The sequence below is a fragment of the Corvus hawaiiensis genome, chromosome 24 (assembly GCF_020740725.1).
Source record: "Corvus hawaiiensis isolate bCorHaw1 chromosome 24, bCorHaw1.pri.cur, whole genome shotgun sequence".
NCBI classification, from domain to species: Eukaryota; Metazoa; Chordata; class Aves; order Passeriformes; family Corvidae; genus Corvus; species Corvus hawaiiensis.
In genome coordinates this window covers 5588315-5607475 of record NC_063236.1, presented here as the reverse complement: position 1 = coordinate 5607475, position 19161 = coordinate 5588315, and the positions used below count along the sequence as shown (strand labels likewise).

The window sequence follows — 19161 nt, the reverse complement described above, 5'->3', positions numbered from 1 at the left end:
CTGGGATTAAAAACTGAAGTTCACCTCCACACCTGAGCTCTGGAGGTGCCTGGGATGAGTATCCTCTGCTTGGCTGGGAGACGAGCACCTCCGGCTGCCCAGGAGGCTCAGCCCTGATGCCCAGGCATGGCTCTGCTGCCCACAGCACTGCTTCGGCTGCTCCAAAATATCTCCTGCTACTAAAATACCTCGTGTGCACCTGCTGCTTTCCACTACCACAGGACCCAGTGATCCCAAGCTGGTATCCAGGGAAGTGATGGGACCGAAAACTCACCCAGCAGCTGGAAGTCCCCAAATTAAAGCACCAGGTGCAAGTTCCCAGTGCTCGTGTTACCTGGAGGGGGAGCAGCAGCCGGTTCCTGAGAGCTGTTCCTGGGTTGAAGGAGAAAGTTGTTTCCCTTTTGAGCTAACTGTGAAGGAGCTGCTGGGTCTATCTGGGTCAAGCCATGACCTGCTTTAGCTGGGCAGAGGCAGCAGGATGCCAGCGTGACACAGCGTGATGGGGCTCTCGCCCACTCCCCTGCCGTCATCACACACGGGGCACATACCAGAGGCACCCAGTCCTGGGGACGAAGCTTGGATAGAGTAAAATCAGTCTTGACGCAAAGGAAGAATTCTTTGGGAACAAGAATGGGCTGAATCTTGCCCGGGAATGGTTTTAGTTTGTGGTGGTTGATGCTGGATGTGTAGGGGCCTTCTGGGCAAAGGAGTGGCTCCTCCTGGAGCTGCTGGGGGGAGTAGGGACGTGGCAGGAGTTGATTTGGCTTATCCCTTTGGTAGCATCCCAGCCGTGGGACCCCAGCATGAGGGTCCAGCTGGTGTCACAGTCTGGGGGAGTGGGGCAGCATCCACATCACCCCTCAGCCATCCCCAGGAAGCCCATGGCATCTCTAGAGCAGGGTGAAGCCTGAGGAGGGGTCAGCAGTGCTTAGCCAGGCACAGCGGAATCCTCAGGGACACCTGAGGTGTGTGTGGTGGGAAAAGGACTGCTCCGAGCCCGGCTCCCAGCAGGCATTGGCATCTCCTGAGAAGCCTCAACCCTGTGAGCACAAGAGGAGGATTGATTTTCTTGTGGCCAGCGTGGCAGCTTTGGCTTCTGCTGCAGCTGTGGCATTGCTGGTGGGCTCAGAGGGGGAGAAATGGAAGTTGTGTCCACAAGAGAGAAATCCAAAGTGGAAAAAAAGTCTACAAAACCTGGTTACAGCCCCCATGCCACGTGCCCAGGGAGCAGGCAGGGCTGGAGGAGTGCTGCATGCTGGTGGTGCTCAGTGGGTGCTGGGAAGGTAAGGTCACTGCATAAATCTAGACGAAGATTTTGCCTCTGAGTTGGTTGAGGATGAGCTTGGGACAGATTTTATAGAGTGAGGAGCAGATGATGTCCCTCTGTGTTAGGAGAAAACCCACCAGAACCAGCTGCTGGGACTGGAGGTGTTTGTGTGAGGGACCTCGGGGTGAAATGGGTGACTTGGAACTGGTGGTTTCATCATCCTTGCACCTATGGGGAGGAAGCTCCCCTTAACCTTGGAAGTGTCCAAGGCCAGGTTGGACAGGGCTTGGAGCAACCTGGGCTAGTGGAAGGTGTCCCTGCCCATGGCAGGGGGTGGAATGAGATGATGGTCTGTAAGGTCCCTTCCAACCCAAACCTTTCTGTAGTTCTATGAAGGTCCACCTCCTTTGTGTTCGCACAAGGTGTTTTGCAGCTCAAGGCTGTGAACTGCTGTCTCCAGGCACAGCACTCTCAGGGCAGGGGCTGCCTTAAAGAGGGGGAAAAAGTGTAGAATTGGGGTTTGTAAGTGTGGGTTGTGGGGCACAGCCTGGGAACAGACTGGGGGACAGAGGGGAGCTGCTCTCTGCTGATATTCACAGCTGGTTTGAGAACATTATGCTCCCAAAAATGAGCTGGTGTCCAGCTGGGTGCTGAGCCCTGGCCTCCATGCTCCTGGGAGTGACCTTTGTAGGTGCGGGAATCCCACTGGCACAGGGAAAGCCCTGCCTGGCTCCTGCTGCCCACGTTGCAGCACCCTTGGGTGCGGGCTGGTGCCAATACAGGCCCCCGCCCTGGGGGCTGTGGTGGTCCCCCGAGCTGGATCTATGTGCCCACGTGGGAGTGGCAGAGCCCCCGTTCCTGCCTCCATCCCACCTCCCGCAGTGACTCGAGGACGGATCTGTCCCAGAGCCCCCCAGTGCCTGTCCCAGCACTGCCTCCACCCACCTCTGCCCTGGCTCAGGGCCGTGACCATGGTGAGCAGAGGCAGAGATGGCTCAGCCAGGATGTGGGGAGAGACAAAAATCTCTCCCAGTGTTTCAGAGGCTTCAGGGAGAGCAAGCCCAGAGCTGTGTGTGTCAGTTTCCTCTGCCCCTTAATCGAAATTGCCTTGGAAAGACCTTTGTAGCTCCCGGCTGGTGCTGGCACTGGCGCTGTGATTCCTTGAACTCATCCGCTGCATCAGCCCCTCTCCCCGTGACCCACGGCTCCACGATCAAATGATCCAGTTCACGTGGCTCTGGGAAAAGGGAATTTGAGTGCATTCACCCCAATGCTGCCTGTGGCAGGGACATGGCCGTCCCAGGGTGGGGAGAATGTGGGGCATGGTTTGGTCCTTGCAGACCCCCAAAAGCTTGTGGGGAGCAGGGCTTGGGGCAGCTCAGGTTGGGGAAGAGGCAAAACAGGGTGGTTTGGGGCATTTTTGGGCTTTGTTCATGTAACACCCTCTGCCGGGAAATGCAGTGGCTATGGCTGGGTTGCTGTTCCCATCGGGGTGATGGAGCCATCTCCCTGCACCCCACAGCTTACCTCCAGCTCTGGAGAAGCTGTGTCTCAGCTGGGTGGTTTGAAAGAGCAGGTGGGTGTGGGGGGGGTACCTGGAATGCTGCACTCCCCAGCCCACCAGGAACAGCCTCGGGGGGCTCCAGTACACCCTCCAATGCACTCACTGCACCCACCCAACGCTAAGGCAGCACCAGATAGAGGAACCCTCACCATGGGGGGTGGCCAGCCTGGAGCTGATGGTCCCCACAGAATGCTCTAAAAGCTTCCCCTCCCCAGAGGTTTGCCTTCAAGGAGGCTGAGTGAAACCATGCAGGAGCAACATGTGGAATGTGTGTCCTGGGAGATATGTGGCACCTGCTGCCTGTGGGGACACAGGTCCCCATCTTTGTAGAGATCATTCCATCCCCTGGAGAAAACCTTTTTCTTTGAGTTTTTTTTCCTGGAGAGCTGCAGGCAGGAGGTAGTTGGAGATGGAGCTTTGTTCCATGGCTGATTTCCTTGCTGAGCTCTGCTCTGCCTGCCCAGGCAAATCCTGTGGGTGTGAGGAGTGATGAGCTTCTCCACTCACTGTGACTGTGCTGACATCCCTGTCACCGGTGGTGGCAAAGCCTGTGGGTGCTTTGGGTGGGATGAGACCCCATCCTTATCACATGGAGAAAAACACCAAGGCAAGGTGGGGGGGGGGGCACAGGGCGCTGCCTGAGGGGTGGTGACATGGAAAGTCACCATAGGACAAGCAAGATGAGAGCAAGAGCATGGAGAGATGTGGCAGGTGGCACCATGTGGGGGGACACTGGGGATGAGGAGGGCACTCCAGTGTGGGGGTGGGACTCAGACACCAGTAGAAGGGGTCACAGAGCTGGTCCTCATGCCACTAGAAGGTGGTCTTGCGTGGCAGGAGATTGTTTCAGGGGACAAGGAGTTGGTTTTAGGTGGCCAGGAGATGGCCTCAGATGTCTGGGAGGTGGTCTTGGAGGGCCAGGGCACAGTCTTGGTTGATCAGGAGGTGGTTTTGGGGACTAGGAGAAACTTTTGAGTGGCCAAGAGGGCCCCATCCTGCCTGTGGTGCAGCCCCAACTGGTGAGGGTCTGTCCCTTTATGTCCTTGCTGCAGGGACCTGCTGTAGGGACCTGGGGACACAGGGGTGGGGCTGCACAGGCTCCCTGGGGGAGGACGTCACATATGCCCTGGTCCTGTCAGGGGACATCATGTGTGTCCTCACCCTGGGGCATGGGGTGGAGTGGCCTCCTCCCAGGATGGGGACATTGAGCACCCACGGCCATTAGGAAGAAAGATCAAGGTCTGGTGCAGCCGAGGGGCTGTGGCTGCCCCCCCACACCCACCCCCTCGCTCTGCTGGGCTGTAATGAACCCTCCTCTTCCTCCACAGCCTTGCCAGCAGCTGCCTCACCAGGATGAAGGGGACAGCCAACATCAACTCCACCGGCCGCAGCCACTACCAATCTGCCATCCCAGTGCCCCGTGCCATGGCCCACGGCAAACTGCACGCCACAGCCCCCCTGAGCACCCCAGGGTCCCCTGTCCTCCACAGGGCTCCGTCCCCTCAGCCAGGGAAGGTGCCAGCCCCTGGTCCCAAGACCCTCAAGCTCAAAGGCACTGGCAAAGCTGCCGGCCGTGAGCCGGCCGAGGGCAGGGAGGGAAGCCCCAGTGTTCCCACTCATGGTGGGCAGAAAGCCCCATCAAGACCCCTGGTGTCCCCTGGGAGATGGCCAGAGGCAGCAGGCAGCGGGAGGAGAGGGGAAGGCAGGGTGGGGGAGCCCAGCGAGCTGCCCAAAGCTCCCCTAGCACAGGGCAGGGGTGGGGGGCGGCTGGGAGGGTCCCCTGGGAAGGGCAGCGGAACAGCCACAGCAGGGACAGGGGATGAGTCTCATGGTGGCTCACAGGGGAGGGGCCCCGTGTTTGGGTCAGGGGCCATCACCTTCTCCTCAGGTCCCCCACACAGCCATCCCATCACTGCCACTGTGGCACCCTTCCAGTACCGGTGAGTCCCTGGGGATGGGGGACATGGGGACAGGGGGACATGGGGCTGTGGGGGGCATGGGGACAGGGGGAGGCAGGCAGGCCCAGCAGGGGTGGCCATGGGAAATGATGGGGTTGGGTCAGGGGGTTCTGCACCAAAAGGCAGGTTCCCACTGGATTTGGCAGAGCTGGGGTTCCTAAGGCACCCATGGGAGCTGGTGTGGGGCAGGGGATGGATTCATTGGGGAATAGGGTGCCCCGGGAGCCCTTGCCATGAGACCAGTGTCCCCAGACCGTGGCAGAGCCCACAGCACCACGTTCTCATCTCCTGGGGGTCCCCAGCCAGCTGCCCCTGCTCACCCACTCTCATCCCCCTCTGCCCGCAGGCTGCAGGAGGACCGGGAGCATGAGAGGGCCACCTCCCCGGGTGATGAGTGCTCTGATCCTGAGAAAGGATCTGACCCTGACCCCAAACCCAGAGGCCTGAGTGAGTCCAGAGGGGTTTGTCAGGAATGGGGGCGTCCTGCTGGGGGGCTGCCGTGACGGTGCCGGGGGGCAGAGGGTCGTGCTGGAACGGGAGCCAGGGCTGGAGGCCAGTGGGGCGGTGGGGGAACCCTCACATTGGAGGTGCCCAATTCCCCTGGGAGGGGCTCGGCTGCAGTTCCTGCATCAGGTGACCTCCGTGGCCAAAACCCTACACTGTGAGCAGCACAGGGACTGATCCCTTCGGGGACGGCGCCAGGACATCACCCCGGCTGGCTCCTTTCCCTCCTCTTCCCCGTTTCCCAGCGAGCTCCAGGAATGACCCATTTCCAAGGAACCGGCGCGGAGGGACCGCTGGCTCCCCACACCCACCACCGGGTCGCCCCCTTTCTCGGGAGCTGAATACAAGCTCCCCGCTGCAATGCTGAGGCCACCCCAGTCCCCTCTGGCGCTTGCTCTGGGGGGAGATTTTGGGGGGGCGGATCCAGGGAGGATGCTGGGGCGGCGGTTGCCAGGGCAGCGGTAGCAGAGAATGGCGGGATGCTCCAGAGATGTGCAGGGAAGGGGAAAAAGAGCCGGGAGCTTCACGGGGTGATTTGAAGGGACAGAAGTCGGTCAGATCCACGGTGGCTCCTGGCAGAGGCCGGCTGTGACCTGGGATCGCAGCACCTCAGTCAGAGAATAACGGCGTTCAGCGCTGAGCCCCGATTTGGAAAGTGCTGAAACCAGCGGCAAGTGGGAGGATGTTCCAGGAGGAAGCAGGAGGGAGCGAGCGGGGCTGGCATGCGCCCAGTGCAGCTGCCCTGCTCCTTGGGGAGGTTTTGGGATAAAGCCGAGCGGGTTCGGCACCGGGGAAGGGGCTGGAGCCTTTCCCTCACTCCATGCCTGCTCCAGCTTCTCCGTTGGGCCCAGCCAGAGGGAACAGGGGGCATTGGGAGACCCCAAGAATCATCTCACCAGCCCCCAAACGACACAACACCCGCAGATTTGCCCCCCACAGCGGGCCCTACACCCAGGCAACAGCCGCCCCCAAACCCCGAGTGGCTTTGGGGTGCAGCTTGTGCATCCCTCCTGCCCCAGCAGCACCTTTTGGTGCAAAACACCCTTTTTTTGGGCACCCTTTACTGTCCCATCCAGGCGGAGTTATTTTGGGGCTTTTCAGCACTACCACGGGCTGAACCCCGGATCACCGGCCCGGGGGTGGGCTGGGGGGCTCGCACCGCCCCCTGTCCTCCCGTCCTTATCTCGGCAGCAGTGACGGGCTCTAATGCAATATTTCCCGGCGGTTGCCATGGCAGCCCGCGTGAGGTCACCAAATAGACTTAATTCACCCCTCCCAAGGGACGGGTAATTAATGAAAAATGATGATAACCAGATCCCACTCCCCTTCTTCCCCCCCGCCCTTAATTCCCTTGGATCAGTGGAGAGGCCCCGCTGGGTTTGGGGGGCCACAATGTCCCTCGGGGGATTCCTGGGGCCACCCTGGGCTCTTGCTGCACAATTTGGGGGGGGAAACGGGGATGCTTTGTCCCCCCTGAGAATGGGTGTGCAGTGTCTAGGTGGGTGTGGGGTCCGTGGCAGGCGGGACAGGGGGTGCTACAACGCAGGGTGCTGGGGCGTGGGACCCCCGCGCTGGCTTCACCCACCTCCCACCCAGCACCCGGCACGTCCCTGCCTGCGAGGGGCTGCGGGACGGCGCCGGTAGGTGTGGTCGCGGGGGTCGCCGGGGCCATCGCCGGCTCCGTGCTCGCCAGCTTCATCCCTCGCCCCGGGGGTCCCGTGTCACGCCAGGGTCCTGCACAGGGCGCTGTCCCCGGGGTCCCGCTCGCTCCCTCCGCCCCCCGAGCTCCGCCGCGCGCGCTCCCGCCCGGCCCCGCCCCACCCCGCGCGCCCCCTCCCCTCCCTGCCCTCCGCGGGCGCGCGCGCCGCGCCCCGCCCCCTGCTCGCACCAGAGGAGGGCGGGCCCTTTTTGTTCGCCCCTGACATTCCGCTGGTTCGCAGTGTCCTGCCGGCGGCGGAGCGGCGAGGTGGGGCCGTGCCGCTCACCCCGCTATCCCCCCCCTCCAGCTCCCCGCCCGCGCCATCCCCTCCCCTCCCCGCTCCGCCCCGGCCGGTGGGACGGGCGCTGACGGCGCCTCTCCCTCTGTCTCGCCCGGTGTGTCCTCGGTGCCGCAGCAACAGCAGCAGCAGCGCCCGGCGGGTTAAATGGTTGCAGCGCGGGGATGCTGGGGAGCAACCTCAAGAGCCTTCCCGACGTGGAGCTGGGCGAGGAGGAACGCGGCTATCGGCGGGGCCCCGACGGCAGCACTGTGATGCCGAAGCGGGCGAAGGCGGCGGCGGCGGCGGCGGGGCCGCGGGGCGCGGAGCTGCGCGTCTTCAAGGCGAGTAGCGCGGAGGGGCGGCTGCCGGCCGGCTCTAACCTGCGCAAGCAGAAGTCGCTCACCAACCTCGCCTTCCTCACCGACGCCGAGAAGAAGCGGCAGCTCTATGAGCCTCGCTGGAGCGACGACATGGCCAAGCCGGCAGCGCCGGGGGCGGCGGCGGCGGGGGGCGGCGGGCGCGGCGGCCCCCGCGGGCGGGACGCGCCCGCCATGTCGCGGAGCCTGTCCCGCTCCGAGCACTCGCTGCTGTCGCCGCGCCCCGCCGGCCCCGCCAAGCCGCCGCCCGCCGGGAAGCCGAGCCGCATCCCCCGCGGGCCCTACGCCGAGGTGAAGCCCCTCAGCAAGGCCCCTGAGGCGGGCGGCGGCGGCGGCGGCAAGTGCGACGACGAGCTGCTGGGCGGGAAGGGGCCGGCGGTGGCGGCGGGCACCGAGGAGAAGCCGTACCTGAAGGTGGACCCCGAGCTGGTGGTGACGGTGCTGGGCGACCTGGAGCAGCTGCTCTTCAGCCAAATGCTGGGTGAGTGCGGCCGGCGCGACCGCCGGGCTCGTCGTCGAGGCGGGAATGGCCAGAGGTGGCAGCTGGAGGCATCTGGGCTCCTGACACTCCGTGAGGGACCCGCTGGTGGCCACCTCAGTGTCTTGAAGTGAAGGGAGGCTGAGGGGAAAGGAGTCATCAGCCTCAGTGTCCCCAGTCACTTAGAAGCACAGAATGGTTTGGGTTGGAAGGGACCTCAAAGCTCATCCTGTTCCACCCCCTGCCATGGGCAGGGACACCTTCCACTGTCCCAGGTTGCTCCAAGCCCCATCCAACCTGGCCTTGGACACTTCCAGGGATCCAGGGGCAGCCACAGCTTCCCTGGGCAACCTGTGCCAGAGCCTCCCCACCCTCACAGGGAGAATTCCTTCCCAATATCCCATTTACCCCTGCTCTCCTGTCACTCCAGGCCTGTGTCCCAAGTTCCTCTCCAGCTCCCTTGGAGCCCCTTTAGGCACTGGAAGCAGCTTTGAGGTCTCCCTGGAGCTTTCTCCAGGCTGAACACCCCCAGTTCTCCCAGCCTGGCTCCAGAGCAGCGGGGCTCCAGCCTTCAGTGCATCTCCAAGGCAGTGCTTGAGGGAAGGTGCTGTCAGCTGCCTCTTTCCTTGGAGGAAAGGTAGTTCCTCCTCACAAGGAGCAGTGGCAGGTGGTGGTGAAGCTTGTCCTCCCCCACGTGTCTTGTTGGCCGTTCCTGGTCTCAACACCCGCCAAACACAATGGAGGCTGCACAGCCGGGTGCCACAGCTGGTCCCCACCATCAGGGTGGCTCGTCCTGGGGGTGACCTTGGGAAGCTGCTGGTGGAGGTGCTGCGCAAGGGGTCCACGCTGCTGCTCCATTTTGGGTAGATCCAGAGCTCCACTGAAATCTGGGGCTCTGGCAGAGGAGAGTTCTCCAAGGATGCTGCTGCAGGGTTTGCATGAGCCGATTTCAGGCTGTGGCTGCCTGCGCTTTGGCTATCCCTGCAGGTTTGATCCCCGAGCTTCTTGTGTGCATGGTGGGTTTCCATGAGAACAGCGAGCACTGGCCCAGCGCTGGCTGTGCCCCAGACCTCAGAACCCACTGCCCCTGTCGTGGGCTGCAGCATTGGGTCTTGGTACAGGTGAGCCCAGCCCTTGCCCATTCTCTCATGCTGCATGCTGATCTCTAGGAATTGTGGCTACCTCTGCTTCCCGCTGACACCCAGTCTTCCCTGCATCCCAACCGGCAGTGCCTGAGGGCTCGGCTGGGCAAAGACTGTGGGGGCTTGTGGCTCTGAAAAGCTGTGTTTGGTCTGGCAAACTGGCATAAGAAGGTGGCAAGGGAGCCCTGCACAACCATCATGGTGCTCGTGGTGCTCAAGCTGGCTGGCTGTAAAGCCGTGGTGGTTGTTGGTGGTGGGGGAGCAGCAGTACAGGCAGGACTGGTGTGCCCACTCCCTTCAAGTTCCCTGCCTGGGACCTCTTTTTAGGGGGCCAGGAGCTTCTCTGGCGCTTGAGCTAGCTTGAGATGCCTTGTCCTTGCTGTGTGATGAAGAGAAAGGGGAGAGACTTGCCCTGGCTGGAGCCTGGGGGAGGCGGTTTGGGGATGTGGAGCTGGAGTGTGTGCCGGAGCCAGGCACCTGGAAAGCCGCACTTGCTGAGTCCACTTCCCTGTGTACCCCTGGCTGCTCCAGGAGCCTTTGGGGTGTCACAGCCCCAGCCCCAGCAGGGCCCTGGCACAGCGTGCACCCGCGTGTGCTGGCATGCAGGCATGGAGCCTCCCAGACCATTGCCCTTGGCTCCCTGGCCGTGCCCAGCCACGGAGGCAGCAGCAGTGCTCTCCTTGGCAGGGTCTGCCCTGATGCTGGAGCATCCCAGGGCTTGCAAGTGGAAGGCCACAGAGTGAGCTTGAGGACAGGCAGACTGTGGGGATGAGCAGGTGGGATGCTGGAGGTCAGCCCGGCTGCCCCAATGGTCCCACAGCTGGCTTTACAGACATCCATCCTCAGCCCTAATGCCGCGGTAGCACCAGATGCCATGGGAGCAGAGCAGGATTGCAGGAGGATTTGTCACTTAGGGGACTAACAGACTGCCACTCACTGGTGTTGGGATGCCTGGGGGAATCTCAGTGTCCCCCCATGATGCTCTGCTCTTAGGTGGGAGTTTCCTCAGCATTCCCAGGAGAAATCCTTGCTGGGGGCCGGGGGGCCTGGCCCACGTGGGAGTGACTCCCAGTTTGTGGTACTCTGGAGTACCAGAGATCCAAGACAGGATCTTGTGCACTTTCTGAGGAAGATCATGGTTGTGGAAGTGCCCCCAGCAACTGGTTTGGTTTCTGGGGTGTTGCAAAGCCTCCACCTGCATCAGTCAGGGCTGACTTTGACCTTGGGAAGTGTTGAACATCCCTTTGGACTGCACTTAGCATCTGAAGGCTTGGTCAGCTGGTCCATGAGGGCCAAACTCTGCCAGATCTGTCCTCTGTGTATTGCCAATAATTTTCCAAGACATAGGGACTGCCGGGCTTCCTGTGGGGGGGATTGAGGGCTGTGTCCAGAGTCGGATGGGGAGAGCGCCTGGGGTGGACAGAGCAGGAGCATCACCCTGCTGAAACTTCCCTTCCTTGGGGTTGTACTTCCCACATTCATGGGAGTTGTGATGTTGAGTCACACCTACTTACCCAAGCCAACCGTGACCTGGCACATCTATGACAGCCTGTGTGATGGGGATGCCACCAGGAGCCTGGGGTTGTGGAGAGAAAGGAGCAGTGTGACAGTGGTGCTGGCACAACCCCAACTTGAGGGTGTGTAGACATGCGCTGAGCCTCCAGACCCCTTTGCTTGTACATCTGGTGCGATCCAGGCGGATGGAACTTTCTTCAGTGGTGATGGTACCTTCCGCAACCTGTCTTCCCCAGGAAGAGGTGGTTCCTGTGGCGGAGATGGACCCAGAAGGAATGGGATCCCAGGAGAGTGGGATTCAGGAGTGGGGGCTTCACACCCTGCTAGGGCTGGTGAGGAGCTCCAGGAGAGGAGCTTTCTCCTGGTTGCTACAGGAGATGCTTGGGAGGGAGGGAAGGAAGGTCTCTGCTGTTTTCATTAATCCCTTTGGCAAGCGAAACATCAGCCTGAGCTGTTTGGCTATGTCTGCTGAAGGACATGCTATCCAGAGTGGCATGGAAAGACCCACAAGCTCGGTTTGTGCTGGGAAGAGAGAGGCGGAAATTGCAGGGACTTCCAGCCTCTGCAGATACGGTTGTCCTTGAACTGCTGACCTGTGTTGAGAAGCCTGTACAGCTTCTGAGCTCCTGGCCCTGCCAGCCACAGTGGCTTCCAGAGACCTTGTGTGTCTTTGGTCTCCACACCTGAATTCTCATCTCTACCTCATGCGTCTCCTGCCAGAAGCACTCCCAAGCCTCTCTTGGCCAAAAATACAGTTTATTCAGTAATGGCCAAATGTTACCTCTCATTCAGTCACTGCCACTGCCTCATCTGTTTGATGGCACTGACGCCTTTGTAGCTGAACCTTGTTTAAAGAGCAAGCTGGGAGAGGTCCCGGGCACGCAGCGACCACATGTGCTTTGTAGAGGCTATTTCCATCATCCAAATTACACATTTCACATCAACCAAAGACTGAGGCTTCTCATCAAAGCTGGCTGGCAGCTGGGGTTGCTAATTATGCCAGTGCCCAACCACAAGATGAAGGGGATGGAGGGCACGTGGCCAGTGTGGTGGAAGAGCTGGTTGTGCAGCACTTGCCATGCCCGTGTCCACGTGTGATGGACAAGGCTGTGCAGGTGCAGGGGCTTTTTTGTACGGGCCGTGGATGTAGTGCCCAGCATGATGGTTGCACTTACCTAGAGCTCCCCAGAGCACCTCCGAGATCCTGCAGCTGCTTTCTGCAGCCATTTCCTTGTCCATCTCTTGCTGGATGTGGTGCCTCTTAAGTGGCTGCTAATTCGCATCAACGAATAAGTGGTCGGTGTTGTGTGGGCCAGAGCCCAGGCGGACACACGTGGGATCCCGGGGGGATGGTGTTCCCCGAAATGCTTGCTGCAGGAGTCTGCAGCCTTGCCAAACTCTTCAGGTGCAGCTATAACCCATCTCAGTCCTGCAGCCCTCGGGTGGGCCATGCTACCCTTCCCAGGTGGCCCAGCAGGGATGTCTTTGCTGGGCAGCACGTACCCGTGGGATCTCAGTACCCCTGTGGTGCCAACACACAGGCAGGGCAGGCTGGTGCTGGGTGGGCAGTGGGTGCCTGCAGCCCCTCAGTGGTGGCGAGGAGAGCCAAGGGCTGGAATGGGCAGAAGGGCTCCATGACAGGCGGGAGCTGCACGTAGCATCTGACTCTGGTTTAAAAAGTAAACCACAGTGCAGAAAAGACTGGCATCTGAGATGTCCCATGCAAGGACATTCCTGACCCTAGTGGAGATGGGAACCAAGTTATTCCCTTCTGATTGCCATCCTTGCTGGGAGACACACAGTGTGGGATCAAAGAAGCACTTCTGCCCCATGGCATTCCTCCCTCTGCCCCATGTTGTTCCTACCGGTTTAATTAAGCACTAATGGGCCCCTGGCAGCGCTGTGCAGCAGTAGCCAGGCTCCCTGGCAGGAGACCATGAGGAGGTCAGAGACCAAGTAGCTCTTCACAGTGATGAGGGCAGGTTATTGCCTCGTAAAGTGCTGTGGCTGTCCTGATACCACTAATGCTATTCCTCTCTTAAGGTCCCTGTGTGACGAGGTCATTGGGATGGGGATTTATTTCTTTTTACCCACAGAGCTGGACTCCTGCCTTTGGGGTAATAGTGAGGAGAAAGGGGAGTGGTACACAGTTGTGTTGCTGCTTCCATCCTGCTCTCAGGAGCTGACAGCAGGTAGTAGATGTCTGCTTTCTCCAGCTGAGATGGCTACAGTGACTGGGGAGAAGATCTGGAAATGGGATCCAAGGGCCTCAGTTCTTCTGCTGAAGCTGTTTGGGATGTGCCATGTTCCCAGTGATTACAGCAGTGTGGAAAAAGGACTGAGAAAAAAAGAAATCCAGATTTGTCTTTCAAAATTTCTTTCAAAATGGAAAGGTAGCAGAGCAAACACTTGAAAAAAAACATATTTGGGGATGCACTGCTGAAACAAAGTTTTCCCCAAAGAGCCTGAAAATCCCTGTTTAAATGGGGCTTTCCCAGTGACTGCCTGTATCTCACCCCCAAATCCAACATGTCTAAAAAGAAAATATGTAAATGAATAGAAAATTATGGCAATTCTGGAAGTGGTATTTGGGATCTGCTGGTGGGATGTGACCACAGTGGGACCTGGGTGATGGACCCAGCCCACCCATGGCTCCTGCCTGGTCCTGGTGCCTTGTGAGCAGCATGCTTCCATGTGGGTGGCACTCAGGGAACCGTTGGCAGTACTGGGTCCTTTTGGAGAGCGTCTTCCACATGCCCCTGTTCCCAGCTTTGTGTATTTGGCTTTTCATGCTGTGGCATGTGTCTCTGTGCCCACAGCTCTCCCTTGTCACAAGCCCCCCCCACAGTCAATCACCCTGTTGTGTCCATTTAGGTTCCCAGCTCTTTGTCTTCCTGTGCAGCTTCTCATGGTGCCAGAAAACAATGTCCCTGGTCCCCTCTACCTGCAGATCCCCCCTGACCACTCTCACTTGAGCATCTGAGGACAGCACTTGGCTGATGCTTGTGCCCACTGCACAGGGGAGGATTTGTTCCAGCTCAGCACAGAGCCAGAGCCTGCACCCTCTGAGGTGTGTAACCTATGAGTGATGCCAACCTCCAGTGCCAGCCTGTTTGCCATGACCAGCATGTGCCTCCCGGCTTCCCTGGCTCAGCTGTGGGTGTGACCGGGCAGTTTGCTGTAGGGCTGCAGTGTTGGGATCAAGGTTGCCTGGCTGTGCGGTGTCAGGTGGACCCATTGGCACATCCTCTGAATCAGTCACTTGTCTGGTCCAGAGTGTCTTTTGTGGCACTGTGCTTGTGGCTTTTGGTGCCCTGCGTGTGCAGTGGCATCAGTGTCTTGGGGTAATGTGCATGTGTGATGTTTCTGGTACTGGGCTCCGTGTGTGTGGTGTTCCTGGTACCTGTGACAGTGGTGTCCTGGGCTCTGTGTGTGTGCAGTGTTCCTGGTACTGGTGGCAGTGGTGAAGCTGCTGAGCCTGGATCCACTCCCTGGGTGGAGTGGGATGGCTCCATCCCTCTGTGGTAGCTGAGTCCTTGCCCTCTCCAGGCTTCGCACCTTGAGTGTGTCTCATGCAGAGCTGTGGGGATGCAGGAGATCAGATACGGTGCAGTTCTGCCATATCCCCCGCCCTGCAAAGTCACGTCCTCCTCCAGACACATGAAGCAGCTCTCCCGGGGGAGCCAGGGAAGGGGCTGCCGGTTCTCTGGCTGGAAAGCAGTGAGCTTGGGAGGGTAGAGGATGTGTGAGGCTCGGAGCTCAGCTGGGAGGCTCCATGTTGCCTCGTGGTGGGGTGGAGGGGCAAAAGAGAGAGCAGGGTTTGCCCACGCTGCTGCATTGCAGCTCGGAGCAGGGAGCTGAGCGGGAGGAGAGCTGGGAAGGCAGGGATGCTGCAGCCGGGAAGCTGGGAAGTCAGGGGATGCTGCATTGCAGAGCTGAGATTAGAAGCTGTGCAAATGGAGATGTGCTTGTGTCAGGGCGGGTGTGACACTGAGGAGTGGTGCCCGGTGCCCAGTGCCCACCGATTTGCTGGTCCTTCCTCTAGTCCAGTTCTTCCACATTTTGTTTCACGCCAGCATTTCTCTCATTCCTTGCGCTGGTATTTGTCTTGTTCAATTGAGGACATCATGTATTTTTTATTAATTCGGGAGGAGGACTGAGATTCATCTCCCACTGGAAGGACCTGCTGGAATCCACACAGGGAAGCTGAGCAGAAGCTCAGCACGTCTGGGCAGGACATTTTCTCGCTCCTGGGAGCAGCCATGGATCAGGGAGGTGGCTCCAGAGCCTTGTGGCCCTGGCACAGCACGGCATGTGAGCTCCCTGGATGGGGGACCTGAGCAGGTGTTGGGCACATGTGTACCCCCGTGCTGCCCAGTGAAATGCAGGTGTGTCCTGCAGCCAGGACATGTGCCTCCACCTCTGTGAACATGTGAGCATGCCAGCATGTTGGGAGCACAGGATTTTCCGCCTGGCATAGGTATCAGTGATTCTTAATCACTCCACATCGCTGTGGTGTTGTGTCAGCCTTGTTGTCTCTCTTCTTAGCCATCCTGCTCATCCAGAGGTGGGCACTTTGCAGTCCTCCCCTTTACCTGTGAGGGTCTGGCCTCAAGCATCCCCCTGAAATTACAGAAAAATTTTATGGCAAATCCAGAAATTAGTGTCTGAAGATGTAAAGGCGGGGCTGCTCTGCCTTCCCCTCAGGCTGGATCTTGCCTGGTGGGTAGAGAGGGGATGGTGAGCTGGCTAGGAGGGACCTAGGAGGTGCCTTTCAGTGGGGAACTCAAATTGAGGGTTTGAGCTGCGCTCACGAAGCCGCGGTTCCCTCGGCAGGTTGTGAGCCTGACTCGCAGCCACAGGTGATGCAGCGGGAGGGCCGGGCTCTGTGCCAGCTCGTTGGCTCACCAGCCGGTTGGCTGGCGTCGACTGTGGGATCGGCACCTCTCTTGCTTGGTGAGCTGGAAGGATGGCTCATGGCTGAGGTCCTTGTTGAAGCTGCTGGAGGTTCTGGTTGTTTTCATGTAACCCAGAAAAACAGGCAGAGCTGTGCCATGGGTGCAGCAGCCTGTGCTGTGTGAGCTGGAGGGGACATTGCAGAACCATAGAATGGTTTGGGTTAAACCATTAGAGATCATCTTGTTCCATCCCCTGCCGTGGGCCGGGACACCTTCCACTAGACCAGATTGCTCCAAGTCCCATCCAGCCTGGCCTTGGACATTTCCAGGGATGGGGCAGCCACAGCTTCTCTGAGCACCCTGTGCCAGGGCCTCACCACCCTCTCAGAAAAGAATTTCTTCCTAATCTCTAGTCTAACCCTGTTCCATTCAATTTAAAGCTGTTCCCCCTTAACTGCAGCATGGCAGAGGGGTAGAGACATACCTTTAGCACTGGAGAAAAGTGGAACCATCTTTATTTCTCATGCCAGCCCTGCTGGGTGCCAGCCTGCATGGTTGGTGTCTGGGGGAGCTGCATGTCCCACCTCTCTGCATCTTATGCAGGGTTGTGTCATCCAGAGTGACAAAGCCGGCAGTGAGACCCTGCAACCAGATAAGCTTCTTCAAGAGCACCCAGTCCTGGCCAAACCTAGCCCTTTCTGGTTCTGTTGGGAGCCCAGACTGCCTGAAGCTTACACCTCTGCTTTGTCATGGGCCTCAAGCATCCCTGGCACTGGCTCTGCCCCAGCCTGGCTCTCCCAATTCCACGGGCTGGCTTGAAGCACGTTCAAAGCTGCAGCGCAGGTACAACTCTGTTGCTGGCTATTTATAGCGTGTGAGCTTTCAGCATTGCTGTGCACTGAGAATAACTCACTGAGGAGACACTTCTCAAAATCACGCGTTCGTCGCCCATGCGCAGCGTCGTCATCTCAGGCTTCCCACATGTCAGCTTGGGGTCTGTTGTGCTCCTGTGCCAGCCTGGATTGACACTAAAAGGGGTTTACCCCAGTGTTTTTTCTGGCCTGGAGATTCAGCTGGTTAATCATGGCAGGGCTTTGTGGCCCAATCCTTGTCAGGACATCATCAGCTTTTGCAGGGAGCGTGGCAGGAGCGGTTTGGGCTCTGTGAAATCCACCTCACAGAGAGCAGCCCTTTCATAGCCCAGCATGTGAGATGCGGGCGCTGGCAGGGAGGGATGTGCATGGGGTGTGCAGGAAGCTGCTCTTTGGGCTGGAACCTGTGGTGGTGAAACTCATCAGCTGAATGAACCCCTCGGGCTGGAAGTGTTAGACACTGCCGGGGTATTTCCAGTTCACTTTATCTCTGGTCTGGCGTTGTATTTCCAAGCTGATGCAAACAAGTGGAAGAATAGATAGCAGCTAATTCACATTGATCGCTGTGATGCGGGAGCTCCCCGAGGTGAGCTGGGGCTGCCAGAAAACGCGCTGTGGGCCATTCGATGGGGCCAGCACATCCCTCCCCGGCCATTTCCCATTGTGGTGCTGCAGGGGACACTTTGATGGCCTTGTGGATGCTTGCTCCCATATCCCAAGGTTTCTCCCAGCTTTGGTGGTTCAGTGGCCCGAGGCAGCTTTGCCAGGGTGGGTACAGAGTCATGGGCCAACCTGGCAGTGGTGAAATCCGGTAAGGCAGGGTTGTTTTGGCAGGCTCCAAGGTGGGAGCACTGCTTTGCAGGAGAGGGGACAGCAAAGTTCCCCTCATCTTAAGAGCAGGAGGAAAGGCATTTGATAGATTCTGGCTGGAACCTGGGACTGTCCAGCTCTGCCAGGGCAGGACCAATGTGGAGCCAAGTGTGCTGAGGCCACCATCGGTGCAGGACCCCTGGCCACCCAGCTGTGGCCTTTCACAGCCACCTTGCATTTAGCCTCCAGACCTTCACTGCACCAAGGGAGTGACAAGGAGATGGTTCCAGACTCCCAACAGGCAGTGCAGAAGCAAGGGAAATAATGACATTCAGCTTGCTCCTATCCCAGCAGGGAGGACGGACAGATGATGTCCTCAAAATTCTGCTGCTGTGAGCCCAGAGGAGCATGTGCCGAATCCTAAGGAGCTGGACTTGCACTGCAGCCGAGCTGTGCAGGACTTGAGGTTTCTGCAGACTGAAGGGTGGGAGTAAATGGAGTCTGGCTGCATTGGTGCTTGGCATGGGGCTTTCTGTCCTGCTGCATCAGGGCAGGGCAGGGCTGCTGGAGGGAAGCAGCTGTGGGGAGTCAATGGGGACAGCCTGGGGGCTTTTCTCTGGGACTGCCCCATCCACTGGGTGTAGTGGAAGGTGGCTGCCCTACACTCCTGCCTCTCCCGGACCCCAGGTTCATTTAAAAATGTAACAAAAACCCTTCCAGGGAATTGGAGTCACCCTGGACAGGCCATGCATTGCACCTCAGGGTGGGCAATGAAGAGAGGCCCTGGGGGTAGAGGGGCCAGTTGGCACCTGTTGGCTCCTGGTAGTGGTGGTACATGTACATAGACTCAGCGGGGTTAAAACCCTGCGTGGCCTGGAGAATGTGTGATTGCTGGCCAAGGGGAAGTACGAGCATTTCCATGGCTCCCAGCAGGTCTGAGTCTTCTCTGCTCCAGGCTGTATGTAGCCTGGAGCTCACAGCTCATCAGTGCAAGGTCCTTTGGCAAATTCCATTTTGATGTCTCAACCAGGGTGGTGTGAGGCTGGATTTGTCACTGTCTGGACCTCCTGTCTCCCACTGTCGGGTGGTTGAATGCATCAAAAGCTGGCTGCTTTTGATCCTGACCCTGACCCTGTGGGGAGGAGCAGTGCCCAGAACCTACCCTAGGCCTCTTGCTCCTCAGCCCTGTGCTGGTGGTGCCACCGACATGCCTGGGATGGGGCAGTGAGGGGCCCTGCCCTACGTGGTGCCTCACCTTTCTCCCCAGGACTCTGCCCTGTGCCCCAGCGATGCCAGGGATTGCTGTAAGGCCAAAGCCGGTGTCCTTCAACACTCCAGGCTGCGTACAGCAGCACTTGGGGGCTGATTCACCAGCAGACCGAGATCCTCCCTCCTTACAGGCTGGATCATCTGGAGGAGGGCAGACACTCCAGCAGCAGCACCTCCAGCCTTCTCATTTCCATTTCCTTGAGCCCTTTTAGCTGTGCTTTTGCTGTGCTGTGCCAAACAGCGTCCTGGAGTTGCTGAAGCACTAATATCCATCATCTGGCCGTGGTCTGTAGAGCACTCAGAAATTTGGTGCTATTTTCAGTGAAGTTTTCCAAGTTGAGCTTATTGGCTCGTGGGCATCTGCTCTCAGATGGAGAACATGTGGCTGATTCCTGCGAGGGGAGGGGAACAGCCCCACTCATAAAGCAGCATGGGGGATGAGTGAGGGAATCTCATCCTGGAGCCTGTGAGATGCTTTCAGGACTGTGCAGGGTGGGGCCTGGAGGTTGGGCTTTTAAAGCTGCTCCT

The 19161-nt window shown here is 59.1% G+C and overlaps 1 protein-coding gene across 7 annotated transcripts in view; it reads left to right on the top strand.

Moving 5' to 3' along the window:
* Positions 1-19161, top strand: part of NAV1 (neuron navigator 1) — a 74397-nt gene that overhangs the window by 9213 nt on the left and 46023 nt on the right. For all 7 annotated transcript variants that reach the window (XM_048327789.1, XM_048327786.1, XM_048327784.1 and 4 more), the window contains exons 2-4: positions 4160-4771; positions 5136-5236; positions 7408-8130. In XM_048327789.1, coding sequence (XP_048183746.1) covers positions 4185-4771; positions 5136-5236; positions 7408-8130 — 1411 coding nt within the window. In that variant the 5' untranslated portion in view covers positions 4160-4184. The remainder of the gene's footprint in view (positions 1-4159; positions 4772-5135; positions 5237-7407; positions 8131-19161) is intronic.